The following is a 13,089-nucleotide window of genomic DNA, read 5'->3' as shown; positions in this document are numbered from 1 at the left end:
TTTTTACCAAAAATATAACCATATTTTCGACAATTTTTTTTCAACCAAAATATAACTATTTTTTGGCCAAATATATAACTTTTTGACTAAAAATATAACTATTTTTGACTAAAAATATAACTATTTTTGACTAAAAATATAACTATTAAAACATGACATACCAAAAATATAACCATATTCGACCAAAAATAGGTTTTATCTGCCTTGTCAATGTATGCAAAGACTTTACATGAATACTTGTTGCATCCTGTGCATAAGTAAGTTTTCTTTTTCATACACTATGCCCACTCTTGTCCACTAAAATGAGAGGAAAGGGATACATCTCACTTGACACTGATTCTTCGTAAATTGCGAAGTTTCCTTTATCAAAGGGACCGTTCATTTATTTGGGTACTTTCATGGTAAACTAAATTGCCTATTAGCTATTCATTGGTATCAGTCTTACTTTTCAACGGCAACTGTGGCCTGAGAAAAAGTCGATTTATCATTCAGAATTCCAGCGCAAAGGTATTTATTTGATACCTTTGCATTTACGACTAGGACATTTTCTGATTATTAATAAAGCATTTTATGGCTTTGATTTAATACGCTTCAGAGAAATCACATTTACGCAATAATAAAAATTGATTCTTATCATTATTAAAGCGCTTGATTATTAAGTTTCAATTATTAAAATAATTGCATTTTTGGTTATATTTTTAGTTGAAAAATGGTTCTATTTTTGAAAAAAAAATAGTTGTATTTTTGGTTTAAAAATGGCTATTTTTTTGGCTAAAAATTGGTTGTATATTTGGTTGGTTATATTTTTTAATTAACATAAATCATTTGTATATTTCACTCATTTAAACAAAACTTTCAGATTTCGAATATTTTTTTGATTTTAAACTGCAATTTTTTTTAATCTGAGCTATAATGAATTTCTTTTTTCCCGAATATACTTCAATCTTGTTTAGAAGAACGATTCTCTTCTGTTATAGTAAAGTTTCAAAAAAGTCGTACAACAAAATTAAAGCTTTATTTTACAATGATGACAATTCCATTATATTATATTTTTTTTACAATTTTCGGAACATAACTTCGTTTCTCCTGTTGAAAAGTTTAAATGGCGAGTCGTATCCCATTGTGTAGTAGGTGGACAAATCAACTCCATCCTGAAAAAATATTTATTTAATAAACATTTAAAACACATAATTGAGAGACGCCTTGATGGCAATTTAATAACAAAGTTTTGTACGACTCAAAAGATCAGTGTACACATCAAATATAAGTTCGCATTATTTACAGTTAGACCCAGAAAACTGTAGAATAAGAAGAAGACTTTTAGGCAAAAGTAATTACTAACTGAAGTCCATTGAACATAATTCACGGTAATTACGGAGTTAACACAGATCCAATTCAGTTGACTAGTTAACCTATTTGCCTTCAAACAATAAAATTGCTTAATTTTCCTCTTCTCATTCCACAGGTTTATGGGTCTCACTTTAGCTATCAAAAATCATACAGGATCTTTGAACCGTCTTTCAATTGTCAGGTTTACAGGATACCATGAAGTTTAGAATAACAACTCAGATCCTTTTTATTCACGGGCAGCCGTAGTACATTTGAATTTCCGAGCCGGGACAACCTTTCCGGTCCCAGTTTGTACTGTATCGCCCAGACATGAATAAAGCAGACACTTAACAGGACTAGCCGATGCAACTAGGTTGACGCAGTCAGATTTTAGGTTGAATTTACTTTTACTAAAGGGTCAGGGGTGCGTGAATTGGTCTATATGGCCGTGACTGAAAACTTTAGAATTGAATAACCTTAATCCAAATATCCTTATCATAACATCCACTGTGGACACTTTTAATTTTCTTGGTAACCCTCTCGTTTGGATATCCTTGCTGGGGTTCCAACCAATAGAGTTCACATTGATTGTGCACCAAGCGGCGCTATGATTGGTTGAGTATCAAACTAAAGATTATATTAATCTGCAGATTAACAAAAAGGAGAGTTCAAGCATTGATCTGGATATCAATAATTCAAAAGTTTTAGCCCGGGACATTTATACATTTATTTTTCTAACCTGTCCAGTTAACTCAGCCCTGAACTTTTTGCTCTCTTCAGTCCAATCTGGGAATCTAAAAAATGAGTTTTTATCATCAGTTTAAAACCTTGATTCATTGATTGCCAGGAATATGCAGGAACCGTTTTAAATAGCTCCATATAATCATATAATTAAAAAACTAAATATCTGCAACATTCCATTATCAGAAAGTGAAGAATACGAAGAATACTTTCGATGTATGGCTTATTTATTAAGGTTTAACTGTAAAATAACTGATTATTTACTATAAACTTTACCATTCTAATATTTATAATTTTGCAACCTTTGATTTTTTAAGTTTGGTTATTTATTATTAAACCCAACAAAGTTTAAATTCTAAAATTTTAAAGGCCTTCATCGTCAGATTTCAAAGAGAGAAGATTTAAAAAATCAGAGTTAGAGGAGAATAATTAGCTTCTGTTACCATCTGTTGATATTGGTATTGTGTGGATTATCCGATTCACATTACGTTACCAGTACGTTACAGTATGTTACCAGTACGTTACAGTATGTTACCAGTACGTTACAGTACGTTACCAGTACGTTACAGTATGTTACCAGTACGTTACAGCATGTTACCAGTACGTTACATGTTACCAGTACGTTACAGTATGTTACCAGTACGTTACAGTATGTTACCATTTAAAGCTTTTTCTGATCAAGTATGAAATATTTATCCATGTAATTGTTGTTTTCTAAGCTGATCTTTTAAATTTACGGCCGTACTTTACAAAAGTGACTTGCGCATTTCTTGCTTCACAAATAATGGAGAAATTATCAGAATTAAACAATTTTCTAGGTAGAAACCCGACGTTATCTTCTATATTATTAATCAAATGATGGTTTAGATGATGTTTCAATTGTGAGATGGGCAGCTGGCATGATTTTCAAATGGAGGGTTACTTGAAATTACGCCTACAGTTCCAGGTATTATATGAAAAGCCCTACCCTGCATCGATAGTTTTGACAAGGTATGATGAAGTAGGTATTGATACAATTCTCACTCTAGGATCAGTAGGGGTAGGTGGAGAACTCTGCAGAAAACAAAGTATCAATAAATATATTTTATGATTTACTTATTTTTAAATTTAAGATTTAAACTCAGGCAACAGAATTAAGTCTTTGCTACAAACTCTGATTTTCTAATCCCTATATCTTTGCAACTCAATGTTGTAAACCTTAGATATTTCAAACTATGAATTCTATTAGATCAAAAAATCTAAGTTTAAAAAAATCAAAGGTTTACACCATCAGAATGCAAAAAGTATGAGATAAGAAAATTTGAGTCTGTGGCAGAGACTCAATTTCTTTGTAGTTAACTTGTTACTGACATTGATGAAATTAATCTACTTTACAAATTATAAATTATAAATTAGTGACAACTTTTCGATGCTCTGGTAGGTTAAGCTAATCTTGTGGCATTTATAATTTGTAAACCGACCTGAAACTCTAATTTATTTTATAATTTGTAAACCGACCTGAAACTCTAATTTATTTTATAATTTGTAAACCGACCTTATTATTATCATTATCATTATCATTATTATTTATTATATGTGGTACCTTGGGCTGAAATTTTGTCATAACTGGGACAGTCATCTCTATTTTCTGTTCTAAAAATATAATATTTTAAATTTTTGTATATTCTGTAGAAAATTGTTTAAAATGTCCTCTGAGACCGGAACCATAAAGACGACATATTTTGTTAGATTTCTTTAAATAAGAATTAGAACAAGAACAAGAACAAAAGCAAGAACAAAAGCAAGAACAAGAACAAGAACAAGAACAACTTACCTCTATCATTATCTCCTGAAATATATCTGAACATATTCATGAACATGCTATCTTCTCCATCTCCCTTGGAGCAAACCCAGTTCTGTCCAGGATACAGTCTCTCCTCGTACCCCTAGACCAAAATTATCCTAAATAACTTAACGGGGCATTTAAAAACATATTGTGCGCGTGTACATTGCAACAACGTCTAGGCTCATTTCTGATTAAAATCTTGCCGGTTTTCAAACTTAAATGATTTTACTTGAGGTATTACCCGTAATTTTGTAATAAATAATCTTTTTTCTTATTTTTAATTTGGTTTCAAGTTTCTAATAGTGGTGTATTTAGTAAAGATAAAGTGTTTCCAAAAACATTCACAATTTTAGAGTATTCATTTTTCTTCAAAATTAAGTTCCTTTTAATTTTCAATGTGTTTTTAGATATAATCTTTTTTAATTTGATTGAATCCATACTTGAAATTTAGCAGTAACTGAATACGGTGCATTCTTGTAATTATCCACCTCCCCTGCCCTCTCATTAAATCCTAACAGATTTCCAACACCCCTAAATATTCAAATCTAAATTTAAAAAAGCTTATTTTGTTAAATAAGAAGTTTAATATGTAAATAATATATCTAACATCAAGGTGTTACTTTTTAAAACCTAGAAATGACACTGAATTTATTTAAAATTACACAATATTTATAAACTAAAGTTTAAGTTTAATTCTTGCTTTTATACAGGGTGTCCCACGAAACATGACAGATGGTGAATATTTTAAAATGTCTCTCCATAATTTGTTAAGTGGGCTGAAACCAAAGAGAATAATAAAAAATATTTCATGGCAGTCATATTTTACTTTTAGTAAAATTGATTTTAAAGTAAAATATATTTGAGTAAAAGGTTTCTTTAAAACTAAATAAACTGAAAATAAATAAGCATAAAATATAGTTTATGGAAGAAGATATTCAAAATTATTCACCAACTGTCATGTTTCGTAGGACACCCTGTATTTAACAAAACAAGTTGCTTGTGCGTGTAAAAAGTAGAGGAGTTAAGATATCACATAATCACACCAGCAAATCTTGATAAGATAAAAGAATTGAGTGGCTAAACTGCATGATATAAGGCCTTCAAAGGAATGAAGTCTTTGACACAAACTCTGATTTTCTAATCTCTATATTTGTGCAACCAAATGTCTCAATTTTTCTTACTACTGTGAAACCCTTAATAACGAATACATTGAAGAATTCATCAAATGTCGTATTCTTCACTTTCTGATAATGGAATGTTGCAGATATTTAGTTTTTTAATTGAATGATTATATGGAACTCTTTAAAACTGTTCCCGCATATTCATGGCTATTTATTTATTTTCGCAAAAACTGAAATTTACGTAATGTAGTATAAAACTCATTGAAAAATTGTCAAGACGACATTTGATAAATTCTTCCGATGTATTCGTTATGAAGGGTTTCACTGTATAAATTCTATCAGATCAAATTATTTGAGTTTAAAATATCAATGGTTCACACCATTAGGTTGCAAATAAATAGAGGTTAGCAAATTTGAGTTTGTGACAAAGACTTAATTCCTTTAACAAAATTATTATTGGAATTAAATTATAAAAATTTAAAATATAGTACTTGAAGAAATTATTGACGGGGCCCTGTGGAGCCGCAGCGCTTAGGCTCACACTTATAAGGAGTACACTTCCAAACAACATCCTAAATAATAATAATATAAGGAGTACACTTCCAAACAACATCCTAAATAATAATAATATTAATAATACCACTACTACTAAGTATAATAATGATAATAATAATAATGGCAATAATAATACCAATAACAATAGTAATAATAATAATAATGATACTGATAATGATCATTATATTTAAATAGTAGTAAACCAAATAATCTTAATATGAATGATACAACTTTGAATACCTACAAAGCTATGATGATCTTGAAATAATGATAAAATAGAAAATTAGAAATGGTTAACAATGGTTAACAACAATCCTAACCTGTATTCACCAGGTCTGTTAAAAGACTGCAATTGAACGCTAGAAACCACTGGGCTATATAAGGACGCACGCCGGGAAATGACAAAACAATAGATATAGTTTTTCTTTTAAAAAGAAAAATATTTAATTAAAACCAATTAAAGAATTTTTAAGGTTTTTGTTGTTTTTTTTTATTAAAAAAATCCTTTAAAAGTAATGAATTTGGGAGGTAGTGTACACGTTAAATAACCGTGTTTATATAAACGCTGTATTACCATAGATTGTATAAGTTGATTATTTTTTGGCTCATTCAGGCCTGAACGAGGGGAGGAGGGATTTTCCAACCACATCAGTACTTTGTCTATCCGAGCCGCATTTTGTTTATTACAACAATATTCATAACAGTGTTAAATGGAATAAGATAACAAGTTAAGTTAATGTAAATCTTATATTCTAATTGTAAACTTTTGTAATTGCACATTGAAATGAAGAATAACAGTATCAAAATAAAAAATATGAAAATGCAAAATATACAACTATTATTACACTTACTTTAAAAAATATGAAATTTTGAGCACTTTGAAGTGATTCGTTGAACAAGTGAGATAAAGAAGGGGTATTGAAGTGATTCGTTCAACAAGTGTGATTATGAAGGGGTATTGAAGTGATTCGTGCACCAAGTGTGATTATGAAGGGGTATTGAAGTGATTCGTTCAACAAGTGTGATTATGAAGGGGTATTGAAGCGGTTAAGCCTTCTCCCTCTCTAATGGTCACGGTAGCAAGCCCTAGCTGGGCCCCTTCCCTTCAGCAACCAATGATAATTCAAATAATTTAATTGTGTTATATTTTTCAATTGTTCCAAACATCCGCTTTTCTCTTTATTCACATGTTATTTTATAAATATATATTTATATAATTTTTTCATGTTTTTATACGTGCCAAGATGTTTCATTTTAAATGTAAAAACTTTTTTCATCGATTTTTGAAGTTATAATTTTTTAAACCATTCATAAAATAATAAGTATTATTATTTAATCCCAACATAATTCTAAAATGTTGTAAAATTAAAACCTTTTTAATATCTTGTTTTTGAAAATAAATGTTTTCCGGCCCCAATATCCAAGAATGTGTAGTTAATTATCTGGAACTATCCTTTTTTTAAGGAAATGAAATAAAAAATCTAAGGACTTCAAGATGTAAATTCTTTAATAAAAATTTTATAATATTAAACTGAATTTGAATTCTTAGAATAAGTTAAATACTTAAAGAACTTGTTGATAAATACTTTGAAAATATTAATTTCAAATGTAATAAAATATTTTTAATTAATTCATTACTAGATTACTTTTACCCCTATACCTAAATCCGACTGACGTCTGAATGACCCAAAAAAGATGGGGGAAGGGGGCACAGTGACCCCCCTCTCTATTTCCTTCTTATCATATACAATTATAAAACAATTGATACATTTTTGGAAAGTCCTTTGATTCTATTTCAATAAGCTGGAGAAAAAATACAAATTTGCAAAAAAGTTAGCAAAAAAACCAAAAAGTTCGCGACCCAGCTGATTCAAATATTCAAAAATATTTGTAAAATTTTCAAACCCCAAATGTGTAAAATTGTGAAAATTTTCTTTAAGGCGTGTGTGCAAAAATCTACGCAAAATTTCTTTGCAGAAATTGTGCAATCTTCTTGCTTTTGTTTAAGGCTTTCCAAAGAGTTATAAAATGTTGAAATCCAATGAACGGTAGTAGCTCTATATGTAAATATAGTCTGGTAGTAGCTCTATATGTAAATATAGTCTGGTAGTAGCTCTATATGTAAATATAGTCTGGTAGTAGCTCTATATGTAAATATAGTCTGGTACCATATGGCACTCATCCAATATGCCTGAAGACTCAGGCAGTAGGTATAAAAGCCCTGCTTCCAGCCTAAAGTGAGGGGCATGTATTAATTAGAAAGTCCAAAAATATTGAACAGCCTCAGACCAACACTTCTTGGTTATCGCAATCGGAATAGGGTTAAATAGATTTGTTCAGATTATCCTGCCCACGCTATAGTCTGAGCAGTGTTTAATAGGGTTAAATAGATTTGTTCAGACTATCCTGCCCACGCTATAGTCTGAGCAGTGTTTAATAATGTGACACTTAATTATGACTCATTCATTTAACCAAAAAAATCTTTTTAAAAGATTTTACTTCCTATCGTCTGCAGACAATTAAGGGCGTATATATACATGAATTTTTAAAGGGGGGGGGCGGGCTTACACATTTTTGACATTCCAGTGGGCTGGGGGGCTAAATCCTGAAAATCAAACTTTTCCCTTCTGTTCATAAATACAATAATCAAGGGCGTGTACAGGGGGGGCAAGGAGGCAGTGCCCCTTCCTAGACCCTAGAACACAGAGCTATTGTGGCGGAAGACGATCTGAGGAGAGAAGCCGGATACTCAGACGCGGCAAGAGGAACTATATAATTCTGCCACGTCACCTTGATATATTTTGATCTCTTAAATTTAGTTTTTAAATTTAGTTAGTTAATAAAGTAAATTATTTATCTTCGGTTGTATAAAATTGAGCGTAGCCAAACTATCACACTTTTCAAATCTGAAACTGAAGAGTGAAGAGTATTAAAAACATTGATTTGCTGTTTTTTTTCTGCTAGTTTTGTTTGATGGAGAGATAAAGTAGTCCTTGCATGGTAATTGGACTGTATAGTGTATGTGTACCTTTAAAGTAACCAAGAAGCCAAATGTTTTGAATTTACGGTTCAAATTTTGCCCTCCCCCGTAGAAGCTCTTAGGTGGGGGTAAAAAAAATGTTGCACTTCGTGCATATTTTGCCCCCCCCCCCTCTAGATTTATTTCTGTATACGCCCTTGACAATAATAACCCTAATTTGATATTTATAGACTTATTAATATGTTTATTATAAAGCTGTCAGATACATACTCACCTTTCTATAATTATCTTTATATAAATTGAAATGTCAAAATAAATGGATTTCTCACAGTAATTTTCTGATGATTTAATAATACAATGTTAAGAAGTTTATAAATAAATGCTGAATAGAATAAGGAAGAATTTGATCAACATTTCTGGTATTTATATACTTCTTATATCTAGACTTTATTGCGCTTTATCTCAAACTATTCTCCTACTTCTTCTTAGATTCAAAACTAGAGGAGCTACGAGGTCGCAAAATTTTACCAGTGATATTTTACTTTCTCCTTCTGTACAGTTCACAAGGACCTGCCCTTATTGAAGAGCTTCCTCGTATTGAACTTTAAATATGAAACCAATTAAATTTTCTCTTCTCATACTTGTCGTAAAATTTAAACTAGAGGAGCTACGATGTTGCAAAGTTGTGCCTATAATCTTATTAAAATTATTATTACTATAGTAGTAATTTTATTCTTCTCCAAGAATTCTTAGTATTTATCCAGGTAGAACTCTTGGTATTTATCCAGCTAGAATTCTCAGTACTTATCCAGCTAAAATTCTTGGTATTTATCCAGCTAGAATTCTTGGTATTTATCCAGCTAGAATTCTTGGTATTTATCCAGCTAGTATTCTTGGTAATTATCTAGCTAAAATTCTTGGTATTTATCCAGCTAGAATTCTTAGTATTTATACAACTAGTATTCTTGGTATTTATCCAACTAGAATTCTTAGTATTTATCCATTCTAGAATTCTTGGTATTTATCCTGCTAGAATTCTTGGTATTTATACAACTAGTATTCTTGGTATTTATCTAGCTAGAATTCTTTGTATTTATCTAGCTAGAATTCTTGGTATTTATCCAGCTAGAATTCTTGGTATTTATCCAAATATAAATTATTAAGCACCACATACAATGCAAACTATGTATAAGTTTAATTAAACCAACATGAAAATAAACTATTACAAGTAGTTAAAGCTAGGCCTACCCCCCCCCCTTTTTCCAACCATTACCATGTCAAAAACATTCCGCATGCCAAAACCATGCAAACTAATTAGTTTTGAAAAATTTCTATAAAAACTAACCTTTCTCCTTTATTCCCCCCCCCCCTTCTTGAAAGCAATGAGATTAAATCTTATTGTTTTCTTTGTAATTTAAAATAATTGCTCTTGAAAATAAAACTACACAATTTTCATTTAAATCAACACCCCCCCCCCCCTGTGAAACCCTACTTTCATATGACTAGGATTTTTGGCTTGAGTTTAAGCCATCTTCTGCCAAAACTATTGGTTCGTCAATACATCTTCTACAGAGAGGGATTATTATGCACATATATATATATATTCATATATCCATAAGTAGAAATATTTCTTGATTAAACATTTACTTACAATTTTTTATTATTAATTATGTTTCATATACAGTGGTAGGCGATTATATCAATACAATGAAGACGACTTTTTATTTAAGTTTTAATTGTTAACAAGATATTTTCAAACTTCAAGCTTACAAGTTCGTTGTTAAAGAGAAGCTTTTTGATAGCGTCTCTTGACTTCTATGTTTATGTGTATCAATGCTGTTTGACAGCTTGACATGAATAAAAATTCAAATTTTATGTCGTCTTCACTGTATTGAGAAAATCGCCTACCACTGTATTTAACAATTTCATTTATTTTAATATATATACCTATGTTATTTTTATTTTAATCAAACAGTTTTCAACAAATTTTAGCTTTTGATTGCCATAATTATAGTAAAGTTTTGCATACATTATACAGGGTGAATATTTCAGAATGTCTTCTTCCATAATTTGTTAAGTTGTTTGATACCAAAGACAAAAATAAAAATATAATATGGGAGTCATGTTACAGTAAAATTGATTTTAAAGTGAAATATATTTAAGCAAAAGATTTTTTTAACGAAAAAAACTGCAAAAAACATTTAATATTTTAATACATTATATGGAACTATTTATCAACTGCCATGTTCGTGGGACACCCTGTAATTGCAAATATTTTGCTAGATGTCTCTATATTTGCAATTTTTTGTGGTCCTACTTCACCACCCTCACGCCCCTAAAATACTTTGTTTGTTTTGTCCCAATTAACGTTAAATCGGCTGAACCAAGTGATACCACATATTTTCTCCAACCCTAACTTCCCCAGTCACTAATTTTCCCAAACAGCAACTTCCCCAAGACCAATTTCCCCATGCAGTAAAACTCTTAATTTCTTATGGTTGTTAGAAAGTGCTATGATAATGTTATCAGACTCCATCACAACGGCTGTTGCTGCACAGTGTTATCTTTTCTCCTCACAGTTCCAGAATGATTTAGATTGGTCCCTTGACATTGATTGTAGGTTGTACTCATACTTATTGGGATCCACCAGAACATTTCTCTTCTTCGAGGACAGTGTATAAACTGCCAACATTATCGACTCTAATCCAACTGATTTTTTTTATATTTTAAAAGTTGCAATTTTTTTATTTTAAAATTGCGCATTTGTTCATTGGAATAATGTTAAAAACGGAAATATTTGATATTTTACTGCATGGGGAAATAGTTGTTGGGGAAGATGCTGTTTTACTGCATGGGGAAATTGGTGTTGGGGAAGTTACTGTGGGGGAAATTAGTGATTGGGGAAATTGTTGTTGGGGTAATTGGTTGTTGGGAAGTTGCTGTTGGGGAAGTTGTGGCTGGGGAAGCTGCGCTGGGGATCTAACCTAACACCAAAATGTAGACCACTAACTTTATTTATTAGGAATCTAGGGAGGTTTTTAAAAAGAAATGAGAAGCAAGTTGGAAAAAATATCAAAAAACATATTTTTAAAAAGTTACAAAAGTACAACTTTAAGTACAACTTTTAGCACAGGTTAAGGGGGGAGGCGTTTGGCGCCCCCTCTAATTTTTTGCCCTATAGCACTCTCATTTTTGACACATCCCGTGAAATTTTTGGACTTTTAATCAATAGAAATTTAAAGGATTTTTTGTAAATTTTATTTTATGCATAGGTTAGGGTACAGGACGGAAAATAGTCCAGTCATTGTAAAAAAAATCTAAAATAGCCCATCACTTTTTTATGACTAAAGCTACAGATCTAATAACTATATTTTTATAAAGCCCTTGAAAACTGGATATAGAAACATGTGGTAAAAAAAATATTTTCAACAGTTTTTTGACCTTTTTTTTGACATTTTTCAACACGCCCTAGCACCAAAACTATTATAGTTATAGATCTAATTTTTTTTCAATGAGCTGACCTTGAAGAAAAATTGGGCTACGAACATGCATTTCAACCATCAGGTTGCAAATGTATAGGGATAAGAAAATTAAAGTTTTTTACAAAAACTAAGTTCCTTCACGCATCATGGAAATATCCCATAAGAACCATTATAACAGAATATGTTTAGCTTTCTTTGTAAAATATTTCTTTTTATAGCAGAAAATATCATCTTTCTTGCAATTCTTGTATTTTAAAGTATAAATTTCAATTTTGTTATACTACGGCACGGTACATTCCACTTCATTTGACGTACCGGGCCGAATTTCAACTAGCCAGGGCAAGCAGTGTAGTACAAATACAGACATATATGAGGCAAAACGGGACTGTACGCCAAATGAATGACCCCGTTCTAGTAAGATTAATGTGACGGGTACCAAAATAGAATTATTGAATGAAAACTAGAGTAAATACAGTGAAGCCCTTAGTAACGAATACATCGAAAGAATTCATCAAATGTCGTATTCTTCACTTTCTGATAATGGAATGTTGCAGATATTTAGTTTTTAAATTAAATGATTGTATGGAATTCTTTAAAACTGTTCCCGCATATTCATGGCTATTTATCTATTTTCGCAAATACTGAAATTTACGTACTATAGAATAAAACTCATTGAAAAATTGTCAAGACGACATTTGATAAATTCTTTCGATGTATTCATTATTAAGGGTTTCACTGTAGTATTTCATTATTTCTATTATTTCTATTAAACTTTAACTTAAACTTAGAAGGTTTTGCAAAAAGTAAAGGTTCAGTTTGAAATCAAGGAAGTTAACAATAATTATGTTTTAAGAACGACTAAACCAAATAGATTATCAAAAGGTTGAATCGGATCATTGAATGATTCTAAAGATGATTTTATATCCCGTTCTCTCTTTTATTCTAACTTGACAATATTCCTTCAGTCTTTTCAAAATGTCGTCTTCATTTTATCCTATCTGTATCCTTAATCTTCAATATTTTGTTTATTATCTTCCAATCTAGTGGTTCCCAACG

At 30.7% G+C, this 13,089-nt stretch overlaps 1 protein-coding gene across 1 annotated transcript; it reads right to left on the bottom strand.

The window, feature by feature from the left end:
* Positions 1-1,055: 1,055 nt before the first annotated feature.
* Positions 1,056-5,950, bottom strand: LOC111700394 (heme-binding protein 2). The gene is made up of 8 exons (XM_023471279.1): positions 5,892-5,950; positions 5,508-5,588; positions 4,336-4,426; positions 3,884-3,995; positions 3,653-3,702; positions 3,038-3,123; positions 2,069-2,123; positions 1,056-1,151 (listed from the first exon to the last, which is right to left on the bottom strand). The coding sequence occupies exons 2-8, from the start codon at positions 5,585-5,587 to the stop codon at positions 1,056-1,058; spliced, it is 570 nt and encodes a 189-aa protein (XP_023327047.1). The 5' UTR covers position 5,588; positions 5,892-5,950.
* Positions 5,951-13,089: the final 7,139 nt, after the last annotated feature.

Source organism: Eurytemora carolleeae, unplaced genomic scaffold (genome assembly GCF_000591075.1).
Source record: "Eurytemora carolleeae unplaced genomic scaffold, Eaff_2.0 scaffold352, whole genome shotgun sequence".
Taxonomy (NCBI): Eukaryota; Metazoa; Arthropoda; class Copepoda; order Calanoida; family Temoridae; genus Eurytemora; species Eurytemora carolleeae.
This window is presented reverse-complemented; position numbering and strand designations above follow the sequence as displayed.

Excerpts from the sequence above, each read along its gene's own strand:
- LOC111700394 (XM_023471279.1), bottom strand. The coding sequence starts at position 5,587 with ATGTTGTTTGGAAGTGTACTCCTTATAAGTGTGAGCCTAAGCGCTGCG. Across the intron at positions 4,427-5,507 it reads CCCGTCAATAATTTCTTCAA|GGGTGTTGGAAATCTGTTAG; the intron begins GTACTATATTTT and ends TTGAATATTTAG. Across the intron at positions 3,124-3,652 it reads TGACAAAATTTCAGCCCAAG|AGTTCTCCACCTACCCCTAC; the intron begins GTACCACATATA and ends TGTTTTCTGCAG.